Here is a 16,421-nt window from a genome sequence, read left to right as displayed (position 1 = left end):
AGCATCATTTTTGGATAAGGCCAAATTTCTAGTTTGGTACTACTTCTGCACGTAGTGTAACAGCTCAGGAGCCTGGCCACAATACGGCAGGCTAGGCTGGCCAATGGAAACCTGGCTGAATGCTAAAGTCAGCTAGGTAACCATGAAAAGCCGAAAGCCCCTGGCACAAAGTGGGGGATTATCAGAGCTACCGGGGTTCCAAGAGGCTCAATCTTCCTGCTGACACCTTCACTGTGTCCCTGATGGGATCCACCAAGCATGCCTTGCCAGAGAAGGCACACATGTGAGGAAAGCACTAGAATCTCTCAGAAGTGCTTCAGTGACTGTCTTCACCAGAGTGAGATGCTCATGGAAAGGACTGGCTTCAAAATGGGATTCTCAATCTTCCCTGGGATGGAAGGAGCCTCAGAGGCCAGAGTCTCCAGGGCCCAGACATCTCTAGCTGTGGATAAGTCACTGGGAAGCTCCCAATAACAGGAATGGGAGGCAGCCAGCACAGGTGAACTAAGGGGACCTGACTGGACTGCCAAGCTAGAGAAAGGGCCCGTTTGCATCCAACCACCAACGTGGGTCAGTTCATGACCCAGAACCCTTAATGTTAGGCATGTGAAAGGAAGAACTTCACATAACATCAACACTAATATACCAGGAACTTTCTCTTCATCTTCTCCTAAGAATTTACACCACTGACCACGGTAATTCCACTGGGTAAAGGAAAATACACTTTTGGGGATCTAGCAGGTTCTGGCCTTAAGCTACCTAATCCCTGGGAACCTAGAATGCCACTATTCTATGCTAGTTAGAATGGAGCCTTTGCAGGCCAGGTAACAGAAAGAGTTTGGGCCCAAACTGCACTTACATTAGGAAATACCTACTTTCTCAATGTATGGTTGGAACAGCTATCTACAGCCAGTGGCAGAATACTCACACTGGTCTCTTATCCCAATGGATAAGAAGGACCATTAAAATAGCAAGAGCAAATGCAAGCTGAAGCAGTAATCTCTTTACCAAAAGGCTAAGAGGAGTTACAGAGGTCCTGAGTCTCTAGGTGAGTTACAGAAGTGCTACAGAAGATTGTAAGTTGCAGAATCAGACAGTACATTTACATGTGTGAATTTAGTGATGGTATGAAGCGAGTGCTCAATGACTTCCAGCATTAACTATTCTGATGCCTCCTACCACCACCTCCCCACATGTAAGCTACAAAAGAAACTAGCATAAGAGACCAACAGTGTTTAAGGATGTCAGTGGATTATAATATATGAATCACACAGAACTGCGGATTTGTAGGTGCTTTTCCAGACGCGCTCTCCTTTCCTACAGATTGACATAACCACTGGTACCTGGAATATAGCTACTGATTAATAGCTATATCTTTTTCCTTTATAGTGCACGAAGACTACATGAAGCAGTTCCCATTCTCATGGCAGGAGCAGCCCGAGTGATAAATCATCTTGACATCTACCTGATGTGATCTGGTTCATCAGGATTTTGTCAGTTTCACAGGCCATCACCCTTGATGCCACGCTGATGGCATCAAGCTGACAGGACTTGAAAAGCAGGAATATATGTATGTTAGATGTACAAGTTAGACATAAAAATAAAAACAGAGTGGCCTGCCACTTCTGCCAACTTTTCTGAAAGTCAAAGGCCTATGGCATGTCAGGATATCCCCTCCAGCATAAAAGACATGCTGCTGTTCCTTGTCCATTCCCCCCCCAATCCCCTAGGAAGGACTGATGCTTGTTGAGCCATTTTTGGATTTTGAAGACAGCATATATCACATGCTGGTGTCCTACTCTGACTCATTTATTGACTGATCTGAAAGAGAAGGCTCTCTAGTTAACCCAGGCCACAGAGAAATAGGCTCTGGTTGATCTTGTGGGGCCCTAGTGTCTGTGCTTAAGGCTAAGCAGGAAAATCATAATGCAAAACATTGGGAAAACCATGATCCTGTCAGCAAGATCATGTTCTTAGCTTAGCACTGGGCTCTGGTAGAGACTATATGCCTGACTGTGGGTCACAAGATATGCAAGTGACTTCAACTGCCCGTCATCAATTAAGTATCACATGATTCCATAAGCCACAAACGTGGACATGTCCAGCAGAATTCTACCCCAAGATGGAAGTAATGTGTACAGGACACTTGCCACATAGCCACTCCTTCAACAGACACGAATTCCAATGATATCAACAGTTAATGGGAGAAAAAAGTCCAGCCTGATACACAAATGGCTCTGTGAGATGTACTGGCCCACTCTAGAAGTAGATGGCTATGGGATGATCTACTTTAGGGATGACTCTGAATGAATATAAAAGATAAGTCCTTCCAGAAAACAGAACTTCAAGCAAGGTATCACACTACCTCACTGGAGGTCAGGATCTAAGCCAATCCCTGGATGGTGGATAACTGGAACAAGAAAGACAGGAAATATTTATGCTCCATGTGTATGCTCACCAGATAGCACTCACTGTTAAAAATCCAGGAGATGTTGCTCAGCCTTCCTTCACTGTCCCAGCGCTGGCCCAATGAGCCCATGAACATAGTGGCCGTGGTAGCATAGCAATGGGGCTCTCACCATAATATTTGTTTCAATTTGCCTACCATGCCTCCAGGAATACCACCTCCATCCAGGGGTTTACCGGAATGCTTTACCTCAGGCAATATTCCTCTAAACAACTCACTTTACAGAAAAAAAAGTTTGGCCTGGGGTCACATCCCCTATTACCCAGAAGCAGTGGGCACTACAGATTATGAAAACAGCAGAGCGCCTATTGGGGACCTAGCTCTGGTGATAAGGCTGGTGTATTATCTTGGGGAATGAGGTAAATGTTTCAATGAATAATGAGCATTAAATGGTGTCATTTTTCCAATAACCAAAAAATGAGTGCAAGTTATTTCATTAACTCTTTCCTAGTAAATGGTATCCTACTTTAACTCTTGCTTTCTTTTTTAATCTATTCTCTACTTTGTAGCTAGTGATTTTCTCAGAGTGCAAATCTGACCTTATCACTCTTTTACTCCCCTAAGCCCTTCAGTGATGGGAACAGATATGAGGGGTGACTCACCTACCCAATAACTATTCCTTCCTTCCTCTTTGCTACTATGGCTCCCATTCTGTAGAGTTGTTTGCCTATCCCCTACATGACACAGGAATAATCCATACTGATCTGAGTCAGTTGCAGAAAGCTTATTTTTCTCTTGCTTGGGGCTGATTTAAGAAGGAGTTTACAACAAGGGAAGTCTTCAGAACCTTTTGGGAAAGTTTTCCTCCCTGATAAAGGAGACACACAGGAAGAAACAGTCATCCTTTTCCCACTGGGCCTTGTTATAACTCCATGTAGCACTAAGAACTGAGGAAGCCATTTTGGCAACAAGAGGGGAGCCAGTCTAAGAGATAAATTTGACACATGGACGAGTAGGAGATGTAAAGGAAACTGAGAGATTAATAATGCACAAGTTGATGAATTAGCCAACTCTGGGACTGCTTCTCTATGTCTATCACCTCTCTATAATTATTACCATCTTATATCAATGTATTAGCACCTCTTATCTTAACCCTTGCAGCCCCTGACTGTACTCCTTGCATCTACTCTCCCCCTGGGATCTTCTTTATTTAGCAGCCAGATATATTTTTTCCAAAATATAAATCTGGTTGGTCCATAGCTTTTCATTTCATTCATGATAATCTACAACATCTACAGTCTGGCCCAGTCTTCTTCCATGGTTTCCTCTCTTGCTACCTCCCCAAACATTTGCCTTTAAGCCACATGTAGCCCTTTTTTGGTTTGTCAAATGTGCCCTTCTCTTACCCACCCTCACTAGTGATAGTTTGGCTCCTGCTGCTTCCAGTGCCTGGAACATTCCCCACTCTCCTTTACCAATGCCCTTGCCTATGATTAGGTCTCAATTAAAACACAGTATCTCCAAGGAAGTTCTGAACTGGGATCAGAACTACTGGGCTGGTCATACCAACTGGTAGATTCAAAACATGTTTAGCTTCTTTAGGGAATTATTAAAAACAAAACAAAACAAAAAACTACCCCGCATGAGGCCTGTGCTTGATCGTCTTCCATGATCCTCATTTCTATACTCATTTACACCTACTGTCTGTTACTTATGACACTCTGGGACCTATTTCAGACCCCAAAATGCCACATGTTAAAACAGACTCCTACAACTATGCACCAGTCCTTCATGTCCTATATTGCTGTCTGAACTTAAACAGTTATTTTCGCTCTTGTTTAGGGGGATTTCCCTACTAGGTGGCAAGTTCCCTGAGTGTAGAGACTGGATCTGTTTTTGCTCCCCAGCAAATCTCTGGCACCTAGCACATATTAGATGCTTGGTAAGTATTTATTAAAAAAAGTAACAGATGCGATGATGAATGGATGGATGGATGGGTAGATGAGAGAGTTAAGACAAATCTTATTTCATTTCCTATCTATGATCACATAGGAAAGGAGTCTAGTAGAAAATTTCTCACCTCTTAACCCATTAGAAAACCTGTTTTCTACCCCATGACTGAAAAGGCCTGACCTTTGGTCTGCCTTCCTCCCTGCCAACACGGCAGCCTCAGCAAAGAACTCACGTTGAATTCCTCTCTGAAGAGCTTATTGTCATCAGCCATTCTCCGGTTAATCTCCTCTTCCAGCTTGTCCACGGGCAGGGGTGGATACTTCCTGTTGGTGCTTGGGGACCTGGCCAGAAGTGGCACGCTCTGGGGTTCTGCAGTATACAAGCGGGGAGGTTGGTTAGGTGCTCTGGAGACCAAACTGGGGATTCTACCTCATGTACCAGGCCACCAAGGACTAGGTCTGCTTTCTTCAAGTCTTCCCCTATCCCTTGTATGATGGGGAAACCCTTTATTTCTTGATTTTCTTCTCCACAAAGGTTCCCCATGTCATGAAGGGGTGCCTTACCCACATCCTCAGTGCGACCATTGGATAAGCGGAAAGAATTGGAATGGCTCCCAGCTTGCTTGTATTTCTTAAACCTATAGAGAAAATGTTCATAGTGAAAAAGTAGGCACAGAGTCAAGAGACTCCAATCACTGGCCTTGTATTTCCACATATCAATTCAGCTTCCTAAACCTCCTTTACCAAATAAAGATGTTCTTTTAGAGAGGGGTCCTGCACATGCTGAGGCAGCTCCATTTCATGGTGACCCAGTGCCTCTGGATGCTCCTGCTCATCCTAAGCACACCAGAATCCAACCCAGGTGCCATAACAGTATATTCTGGCTTTGTAGGGCTCCTCTGTGTGGCTCCAAGTGCAGGACTCACTGGAGATGACCACCACACCAGGTGGGGAAGGGCTAAGTGGGCAGAATACAGTGGAGGGGAGATAAGAATGACCCTATCAGACAAAATCCTGGTATTTCCCCAGTGTAGTCAGGAAGAAGCCCAGAGCTTCAGACTGGGTGGACACAGGTCTGGCTACAAGTCTCCCGCAGAACAGGGGAGACTTATGACAAACTGGAGGGGTGCACAAGGTTCCCCTCTCTTTATCCCTGAAAAACAACAGAGGGAGCACAGAGCAGCTTAAACCAAAGATAAGGGTAGGGTTAATCCTAATCAGCCAGGGCAGTAACTTCAGCAGGAAAACGACAAATGCACCTTCCTTTTCTCTCCCTTGGGGTTCCCCCTCCTTGTTTTTTTCCCTCTGTGGGAACAGTAATATCTAGAGGACCCTGAAGAAAGAAAGGGGAACTCTGTAATTCACATAGTTCAGTTTAGCGCACTAGGGTTAGGGATCCTAGATCCTAGGTTTGTCCCCAATTTCCCCCAACTAGAAATAGAATAGGTCTCTATTTACCACATCATCTCCAATCGGGTACTGTTAGGGGTTGCTTCAGCAGGGCTAGATCTAAGGGTCTTAAATCATCCAACCCAACACAAACTATACAGCTTTTCCTTCAACCTCAAACCACCACCCTGGGCTTTAGGTTAAACTGGAGTTGGGGAACTGAATTTGGGCAGATGGAAGCAAACCGGGGGTGGGGGGCCTAGGTCTTGAGGAAAGGTATGTAGAGCTTTTAAACTGTTCCTATGTAGAATTTTAATCTTAATATTATAGAACATTCCTCTCTATTCTATTTACTGTCCTTATCCTACTATCTTCTGGACTGTGTGGGCTTAATGAGACCCTGGTGTACTGAAAAAAGAATCCGAGAGAGTGCAGAAGCTTTAGAATTCTCACTTTAGCATTTAACATGCTCACCTTAACATGTACAGAACTATGATAATGAACACAATCACTAGCAGAGAGGACAGGGCCACCATCACTGCAATAATTGGCGTCTCATCTGAAATTGAGAGAACAAAACATGTTATTACCATTGTGTGCAATGGAGGGCTCAAGTCAGCTGCTCAGGGAAACACCCAGATAAGGAAGATGGGCTCATTCCATGCTTCTGTAACTTTCAGGGCATAGACTGAGTGAGTGAGAGAGAGAACATTTCCCACAGCTACCGCAGGCCCAGTGTGGGTGGAATGGGAGGAAAAAGGTAGGGAGAGGAACCTAGAGTGACGTGCCTATCCCATCTCCGACTTGTACCTTTGTTTACTCTCTTTCCATGGATTAGAATAAAAACCCTCTGAATGTTTCTTTCAAAGCCACAGAGCCTAAAACAGTGCTTCGCACATAAGAAATACTCAAATATTTGAAAGCACAAACACATCAATCCTGATGGCAGGCTGGGTGTACAGGGCCAACAATGTGCTCTGTCCCAGGCTCAACGGGCTCCATCTAGAGGAGGATGGGAGAGGAAGGAAAAAGGACAATTTTCCTATCGTAAACGCAAATACTTTCCTGGCACAGAGAACAGTGTTCCTGATTAAAGCAGGGAGACATTATTAGATCCTTAAGCACTATGTATCTAAAATGCTGGGTACTCTTTTCTACCTCTTTCCACAGCCACCTTTACCAGGAGCCCGACTACAGCAACATCTGGCTTGGAGACAGAATGACTCCTCCCTTCATTCCACAGGGCCCTGCTTCCTATCCACCCAATACTTAGCCTCCTTTCTCATGGCGGCTGACCAGGTGCTGACTCATCTTCCTCCAGTCCCACATCCCCATCATGAACCACACAACCAGTACGAGTTTATAACTATCTTCACCATTTCCCCTTCTGCTAAAAGGGAGGGCATGTCCCTCCCATCTAAAGGTCAATCCTGTCACATATGGTCTGGATTACATCCATTACTGTCACCTCAACAACTTGTCTTCTTGACCAGTAACTATGTGCCAGGCACTGCTCCAGACTCTGAGAACAGAGAAACGAGTAAGCAGACAAGTGACCTGTGAGCCTACATTCTGGGGGAAGCACCGGCACACTATTCAGAAACAAGTAAACATACAATTTCAGACAGGGACAAGTGCTTTGAAGAAAAGAAGAGTAACGGGATAGAGACTGATGAGTTATTTTAGAGTAGTTCGGGTAGGTCTGAAGTACTTACACTGAGCAGAGGTCTGAATAATGTGAAGACATAACCCATGCGAAAATCTGGGCAAGGAACTTTCTAGGCACAGGAATAGCAAGCATAATACCCCCTTAGCAGCTTGGAGTTCAAGAAATAGCACAAAGGCCAGTTTTAGTACCAGATGTGACTGGAGGGGTGGGCAGGAATCTGAAGACTTGGGGCTTTGTACACCATGGTAAGCAGTGTGGATCTAATTTTGAATGTGAAGAGAAGCACTATGTGATTGGAGGAGTCTGAAAAGGGCAGAAATATCACTGGATTTACATTCTTTTAAAAGATCAGCTAGCTAAACTGACTCATAAGCAGTAGTCATGAGGTGGGAAGTAATCCAGCAGAATATGGTGTCACAAAAGCCAAGAAAAGAGTTTTTCAAGGAGGGAGTAATCAATCAGATACTACAAAAGACTAGGTAGGTGAGTTTCACAGAGAAGTGAAATTGGATTTGATAAGACAACAGGTAAGACTGTTTTAAGAGTGGTCTCAGTTGAGTAGTCGGTGAAGCAGCATAAATGGAGTGAAATAAAGATGGAAAGAGAAGACAGTGAGATATCGACTCTTCATTTGAAGTGAGGACTTCTACGATAAAGAGGTGCAGAGAGAATGAACAGCAACTGGAGGGACATGTGGGATGGAGGTTTTGGGTTTTTTTTTGAGATGGGAGGTATTATACCTTGCTTCTTCCTCTTCTTCTTTTAGATTTTATTTATTTATTTGACAGAGAGAGAGAAGAGAGCAAGCACACAAGCAGGGGGAGCAACAGAGGGAGAGAGAGAAGCAGGCTCTCTGCTGAGCTATGCATGGCTCGATCCCAGGACTCTGGGATCATGACCTGAGCCAAAGGCAGACAACCTAAGGAGCCACCCAGGCACCCCACCATGCTTCTTTGTTGATGGCAATTTTCAAACACACCCTGGTATGCAGCTGTCATCTGAAAATGGGCATTCAAACTACTCCCTCCTCTTTGAAGAACTTTCATTTCTTGGTTTCCACAACAAAGAATGTTTCTGATTTTCTTTCTATCTCTTGGCTGCTCTGTCTCATTTTAATATCCCTAGCTGTTCCTCTCTAACACAAGGTCTCTAAATGTCTGACTTCCTCAGGGCTCTGTCCCTAGCACTCTCCTCTGCACTTCAGCTGATCAGACAGATGGCTGTAAGCGCAAATGATGCACGAGCAATTCCCACATCTGCACTGCCTGATCAGATCTCTCTTCTGAGCCTATATGTCACCCCCACTTAAATTTCATAGGCAATGCAAACCTTCCATGTCTAAAGCCTTCCCCTCACTATTCAGTAGAGAACACTACCATGCACCCTGCTGGCCAAGGAAAAAATGTAGATATCCCCTTGATTTCCTCTTACTTATCATCTATATTCAATTCAGCTGCAAGTAATATGTTTTAGGGCTAAAATCAATGTCTCCAATTCGTCTGCCTTTTTCCATTCTGTTGCCAAAACTGTAGCCTCAATCCCTATACTCTCTCATCTGGATCACAGTAACCCTCTATCCACTGCTGATCCTTTCTCCACAAACCAGGCAGAGTGGTCTCTAAGAAAGCAAGCCAGATCATGTTCCTCTCTTATAAAACCTTTTAGTTCCCAAGCCTTTAGAATGAAATCTAATACCCTTACACCAGCCTAGAACAACCTCCCCACCAGCCCCTGCTCACCCTATCTCCTGCTATGCTTTCCTTGCTCACTCCATTTTGACCACTGGCACCCCTCATGCGGAGTTCATTTCTTCCTTAGGCCTTCAAACATGTTATGCCTTTCTGCTTTACATAGCCTCCCTCCATTCTTTGCCTAGCTACCTCCTAGTCATTCAGTTCTCATTTCAAGTGTTACTCTTCCCAAAGAGGTCTCTTCTGACTTCCTACAACGAAATTATGATCCTAAGTTTTAGTTTCCTTAGTGCTAAAATAAGTTATGTGAAGGTTAAATGAGATCATCCACGTGAAGTTTTTGGGGCAGTAAGCAAAACACATTATGTACTCACAGTCAGTATCGGCTATTATCTTCCCTGTTATTCTCATAAGGCACAGTTATTGCCCTTGGTAATACCTCCCACACTTTATAATTATATATTTATTTGAGTAGAGTTGATTAAGGAGTGTCCCTCCTTTATACCATAAATTCCACAAGGGCAAGAATTATATATCTGCTTTGTTTCTCACCATATACCTAAAATCCAGACAAAATTTCTCCCACATTTGGCATTAAACAAATACTAGACTAATGACTTATCACTAAATAGGTCTTTGTTAAATGCCAATCACAAAGTACACCAGGCATTCAAAGAAGGTAATTAGAGCCATCTGGCTTAAGATAGTGAACTGAATCCATAATTTTACTTCTTTCTCTTCCCAAAAGTACATTGAAATGAGAGAAGAAATATAAAAATACTAATGGGGGCGCCTGGGTGGCTCAGCGGGTTAACCCTCTGCCTTTGGCCTGGGTCATGATCTCAGGGTCCTGGGATCGAGCCCCACATCCCGTTCTCTGATCAGCGGGGAGCCTGCTTCTCCCTCTCTCTCTGCCTGCCTCTCTGCCTGCTTGTGATCTCTGTCAAATAAAAAAAATTTTTTTTTAATTAAAAAAAATACTAATGAATGAAAATCATTATCTGGAAGGCAACAAAGAGTGGCATCAGCAGATCTGAAACAGGGATGTGTAGAAGACAATGACGAGGGACTGAATGGACTGCTGCAGAGATCAATCAGAGCCACAGAGCCAAAGAGCCTTCAGTTGAAAAGTAAATATGAGTTCAACCAGTCTGGGCCTGGAAACACCTCAAGCTTAGAGTCAACCAGGCCTGGGAATGAGAAGAAGCCTTAGGGTAGCAGAATGCTACCAGCACAGGGCCAGCACATCAACAGGCTGGGTAACAAGCTGTGGTGCCCCATCCAGACTCACTGGAAAAACAGAACCCTACACAGACTAGATGATTTGTCAGAGAGGGCTGATGGTTCCCCCCACCGCCTCAATAGAAGTTGTACATATATTTTTAAATTCTGTATTACAGAAAACTTTCAAACTCACGTACGTGTAAAGAGAACACTACAATGCATCCCTGCGAACTTACCACTTTACTTCAGTGTTAGCAGTTACATGCTTTTCATCTCATCTCAATGGTTATGTCTTGAAAACAGGGAAACCACAGCCCAAATGTAGCCCACTGCCAGCTCTGCATTCATTTACGTAGTGCTCACGACTGCTTTTGCACTACAAAGGTAGGGCTGAATAGATGTGACAAAGATAGTATGAATGCAAAACTGAAATTCTTTTATTATCTGGTCCTTGATAGAAAAAAATCTGCCAAACCCTGATCTAGAATGTTAATACCACCCCTGCTCTTATACAATTCTAGGTCAAATATCATCTTTTGTGGGTAACTGCTCATTTCTTGCACTTCCATTACACTATGTACCTACTTTGCTACAAGACCAAATCCCACTCAATTAAAGTCATAGATTAAATGTCAATAAAATTACAAATTTCTGGAAGACATGGATTTGAGATCACATCCAGATATCCTTGCACTCAATATTTATTCTTCCATTCAATAAATATTTACTGAGTGACTTACTGTCAGGTCTTGAGTGTACAGTAGTGAATAAATCAAATTCCTTACCCTTATGAAGCTTATATTCTAGTTGAGAAAGAAGAACAAGAGGTAAGTAAAGAAATATATAATACAGATAGTAATGAGTGCTATGAAGAAAAATAAGGCAGGGTAAAAGAGAAAATGGGGGAGGTTGTTCTGTGATGTAAGATGGGGTGGTAAGAACAAATCCTGAATGGATGGATGGAAGGACGGATGGATGGATAAATGGATGGAATAAGTAAAGCATGAACAGTGCAGTATTATTTATGACTAACAGTAGTAGAGTTGACAACTATAAGCAACAGGACAAGAAGAGTCAGCTACCAGATAACTTAGAAATGAAAATGATTACAGTTAATATTTTAGCACTTACATAGCAACACAGAGCAAAGCACCATACATATATCATTCAATTCTCTTAAGAACCCCAACATAGAAACCACTATTAACCCTTTCTATGGGTGACAAACTGAGCACAGAGATTAACTTGCCCATAGTATAAAGCTGCAAATCTAAAGCAAAACCACAAAGTTACTCTATTCTCCTGACTCTTCATACTCTACATAAAAAAAATACTACTTTAACTCTTCCAAGCTTTCAGGCCAAAACAGCCCTCTGTAATAGAAGTAATATTTTATCTGTTGACATCTGAATTACATCCATGTTTCTGATACAGTTAAGGACAATACAGATAGTAAAGATGTCCTCAGGCCTCTGTGAGGGAAGGAGACTCAGATCTATTAAGAAAATAGGAGAGACCTTACAGGTCCCTGTACCAAATCTCAGACTTAGAGATAGGCTCAGGATCAAGTCACTCTCCCAGGGTCCCGTCCTAACTGGACAGAGTCATCATCTCAAGTCTCAGGCTTGTCCTGGTCTAGGTTTTCTGGAGGTGGCCTTGCATGACGCAGGCCGGTGTAGGCAAGACAAGCACAGTGGTCTATTCCTTGGCCTACCCCCACCTCCTCTCCACTATCCATTCTAGCAAATTTCACTTCCTAGACTCAGGCTATGGGGACAGCGTTTCAAAAACACTAAAATGGTACTCTGAGACAACAGATGTCTTATTTGCTATAACCTTTTCCCAAGAAAACAAAGGGTAATGTTATTCTAAGGGCTCACGTGTAGACTGGTGAGTCACCTAAAGATTCAGACACACCTTGGTTAACTACAAAAATAATCACTGAAGTAAAAGCCATACTCCTTTAGCCTCAATCCCTAAGGTCCGTTTGTCTCATCTCTATGCTTTTTGATATTAGTATTCATCAACTCTCAAAGGCAGAGCTGTAATGTTTTAAGTACTTCCCGCTGGCTTTAAAAATAGCAAAAAAAATAATCAAGTTGACTCAATAGCCCAACCAGTGCGTTGAGCCCAATCTTGTCTTGGGCCAAATTATCATTCAGAAACTAGTTTCTATTGCCCACCTAACTTCCCTGAGGCCTCTGGCATTATCTTTCTAAAACAAAATTCTGACCATGTCACTTCCTTCCTTCCCATCACCAGGAGACACCCTGACCCTTGAGCTTACTGTACTAGCAGGTCCATTATGCAGAGAGGCTAGCTCTGGCCACTCTCCACTTCATGTGCTTCAATTGTGCACAGTTCCTCAAATACTTGACTTGCTCTCCCATGTCTCCTTGCTTTCAGCCTTTCAGGTGGCTCCTCATTTTTCTCAGTCACTGTATTAATTTAAAATACCCAAAGTTCACCTCCATGCGTCCTTCCCACTCTCCAGGCATGAGTCTTCACGTTCTCTTGCAGCACTTTATGTGGTACAGCCAAATAACATGTAGCTGAGTGGACTTTGATCAGCATCAAAGTCCTGTTCACAGGACTGTTCCTCAGACCTGTTCATCAAAACCTGTTCACAGGTTTCTTCCATGAGACAGGGAATAATTTCTTTTCTTTCTGGATTCCTTAGCATCTAACAGGTAGGTACTGAATGAATATATAACTAAAGGTACTTAGGGAAAGCCATGGAGTTCACAATAATAATGTCATTTACTACGATGATCAAAAAATACTTCTTTAGAAAGCCAGGAGGAGCAGGTGATCTGATTTGAGAGCTAAGAAACCTGAATGAGCCTATGAGAATCAAAAGAATGCTTATCCTGCCTGGTTCTAGAACTCTGTAGTTCAAAGACTCCTTCAGAAATGTTTAGAGGAGGGCGCCTGGGTGGCTCAGTGGGTTAAGCCGCTGCCTTCAGCTCAGGTCATGATCTCGGGGTCCTGGGATCGAGTCCCACATCGGGCTCCCTGCTTGGCGGGGAGCCTGCTTCCTCCTCTCTCTCTCTCTCTGCCTGCCTCTCTGCCTACTTGTGATCTCTGTCTGTCAAATAAATGAATAAAATCTTAAAAAAAAAAAAATTAGAAAAAAAAAAAAAAGAAATGTTTAGAGGATACTCTTTCCAGACTTAAAACAAACAAACAAAATTAAAAAACCAGAATGCCTGGGTGGCTCAGTTAGTTAAACATCTGCCTTTGGCTCAGGTCATGACCCCGGGGTCCTGGGATTGAGCCCTGTGTCAGGCTCCCTGTTCGGTGGGAAGCCTGTTTCTCCCTCTCCCTCTATCCACTCATGCTTACTCTAGCTCACTCTCTCTCTCAAATAAATATATAATATCTTAAAAAAAAAAAAAAAAAAGGTACGGTGCAGGAGAATAGCTAAATGTTTACAGTCATAGTGGAACGGTTGCAAGATGATCCTGCCCTGGGAGCTGTCTCACACTAAGGCTCCAGGAGGCAAGGAGTGTCCCTGTGTCTGTGAGTCCCAACTGACCGGCTAAGATTCCCAACTTCCTTAGTCTCCCATCAACAGGAACTGTAACAGACTGGTGGGATGGCAGGAGTAACAATGTGATAGCCAGCTCCTGCTGAGCAACTGCCATGTGCTGACCCAGCAGTAGGCCAAGCACTTTTTATGTGTTACTTCTTTCTCCAAAATAACCCTATGACAGAAACTGTGTTCCAATCCTATTTTGCAAATGGTGAAAAGAGGCACAGGGAAGTCAGATATCTACCTCACCCTGCTGGTAAGTGGTAGCAGTCAACTCACGAACTGAGATGGTCTAGCCTGAGTCCAGGGATTTTAACCACTGCATACACAGCTTGTCCAAATATTCCACAATGCCACTCACTTCCCAGCCTTAATACATATATCAAGATTATTCGAGAGCATTTTCTTACACAGGATAACCTCTGAATAGATGAGAGTATGCATCACTATCTTGCTCCAACTTCATGAGAATGGGAAGTAGATGTTACAGATTCCCCTTTAAGACCATTCCCCTAGCTGCTGGGAGGGTTAGTGTTTTAACAGTTCTTATTAAGACGTTCCCCAGGAAGTACCCTTGGCCCAAGAGAGTAGCCTGGCCCAGGGGAAAACCCCTGCAACCCCCCATTCCAACTCTAGAGCTTTCTGCAGGACTGACTAAGGCCTTTGCTGCCCTTGCTCTGATCATGTGGCATCTCATGTCGTCTCCCTCAGTACTAGTGCCTTCAGTGCTTTGCAGGTGCTATGGAGAGAGAAAGTACTCTCCAGTAAACCTGCTACCTCAGAGTCTGTTCTCTCTACAACAAAACTAATAAAACTGAGATGTAAAATTAGTGAAGACTGAAGAAAAACTGGAGAGTGCACTCATGGCCACTGATTTCATGGGGAAGAGGTACTCAGGAGTTAATGCAAGAACTGGATTTAATGCATTACTATATATTACACAAATCACCCAAATTAACACCAATAAAACGCTTTAAAAGAAAGTTGATTACATAAGGAAAAGTGCTGTGATTCCACTTAAATTAGGTGGCTAGGATAGACAAATTTATAGAGACAGAAAGTAGAATACTGGTTACCAGGGGCTGGGAGAAAGGAGATATGGGGAGTTACTGTTTAATGTTTAGAGTTTTAGTTTGGGATGATAAAAAAGTTCTGGAGGTAGATGGTGGTGATAACTGTACAACAATGTGTTAATTTCACTGAACTATCCAGTTTGAATGGAAATTTTTATATGATGTATATTTTACCACAATTAGAAAAAAAGCTAGTTCTGCTGGATAGTGTAATATATTTAAAAAGTAATACACATGATAAAATAACCAGCTTCTTAGACTTCAAAAGAAAGGAAGCAAAGTTGCCTGCCTCCCTTTGTCTGTTTTTACTCCTTTCTGTTTTGACAATTTAAACACCAGCCATTGCTATTCAAAAGCATCCCAGAGACCAGTGCAGAAAAACTTATAATTTAATTCATCTGTATAAGATATATTTTGCTTAGCAAAACCATTATGATGAAAATATTTTAAAATAATTTGCCTCATTTCTCAGAAAGCATTTGGTTTTAAAATTAGAATGTGAGGGGCGCCTGGGTGGCTCAGTGGGTTAAAGCCTCTGCCTTCAGCTCAGGTCATGATCCCAGGGTCCTGGGATCTAGCCTCGAATCGGGCTCTCTGCTCAGCAGGGAGCCTGCTTCCTCCTTCTCGCTCTCTGCCTGCCTCTCAGCCTACTTGTAATCTCTGCCTGTCAAATAAATAAATAAAATCTTTAAAAAAAAATTAGAATTTGATATCAAAATTTAAAGAAATACTTCTAGAGATCTGCTCTGGTAAAAATGTCATTTAAATATTGCTGAGAACATGCATGTCTCTTCAATTTTCCTATTTGGTCAAAATCAATTACACAAAAAAATTTTTTTAACTTAAAAAGGATATGTGCTAATACATATTAATAATATGTCACAATTAGCAATACTCTAGCTAATTAAGGTAATTTCATTTCTTTTTAATCACAATATTGGAACCACTCAAATCCATGTTAGTTAGTTAGGTAAAACAGGGACAATACTGGGGCAAGAAAAGAATGAATATTAAGAAAATACAAACTATGTGGAGGAAGAAAGCAGACTGAATGTTTAATCTTAAAGCCTATACCACTTCAACTTTTGACTGTATTCTAAGACTGGCTAAAAGAGGACTTTTAGAGAGCAAACATAAGTTATCTATTGCAATATAAATCTATTAAGTCTACATTTGGTAGTGAGAATCTAGTAAGCAAATATCAATAGCAAAGACACTACTTGATAGAGTCTAGTTCCTGAGTTTAAGAAAGTGAGAGCTGGAAAATCACAAGAAATCTGTGCACAGTATAACACCTCACCAATCCTCACCAAATACGGTGGCAGATGGACAACACATGATGGATTATTGTACCTACTTTTCTTTTCTTTTTTTTTCTTTTTGTATTGCTCTTTTCTTGCTCCTTTTATTTAATTACCTGTTTTTTGTTTTGGTTTTTTTTTCAATTCATTTATTTTCAGAAAAATATTATTCATTATTTT

At 42.4% G+C, this 16,421-nt stretch overlaps 1 protein-coding gene across 3 annotated transcripts in view; it reads right to left on the bottom strand.

Annotated features, from left to right (window-relative positions):
• PTPRA (protein tyrosine phosphatase receptor type A) overlaps positions 1-16,421 on the bottom strand; it is a 151,858-nt gene that overhangs the window by 40,035 nt on the left and 95,402 nt on the right. For all 3 annotated transcript variants that reach the window (XM_044263342.1, XM_044263340.1, XM_044263341.1), the window contains 3 exons: positions 6,223-6,307; positions 4,924-4,997; positions 4,593-4,729 (listed from right to left, as the gene is read on the bottom strand). In XM_044263342.1, coding sequence (XP_044119277.1) covers positions 4,593-4,729; positions 4,924-4,997; positions 6,223-6,307 — 296 coding nt within the window. The remainder of the gene's footprint in view (positions 1-4,592; positions 4,730-4,923; positions 4,998-6,222; positions 6,308-16,421) is intronic.

This window comes from Neovison vison, chromosome 8 (genome assembly GCF_020171115.1).
Source record: "Neovison vison isolate M4711 chromosome 8, ASM_NN_V1, whole genome shotgun sequence".
Lineage (NCBI taxonomy): Eukaryota > Metazoa > Chordata > Mammalia > Carnivora > Mustelidae > Neogale > Neogale vison.
Note: the sequence above shows the minus strand (reverse complement) of the source record. Positions and strands in the feature narration are given on the sequence as shown.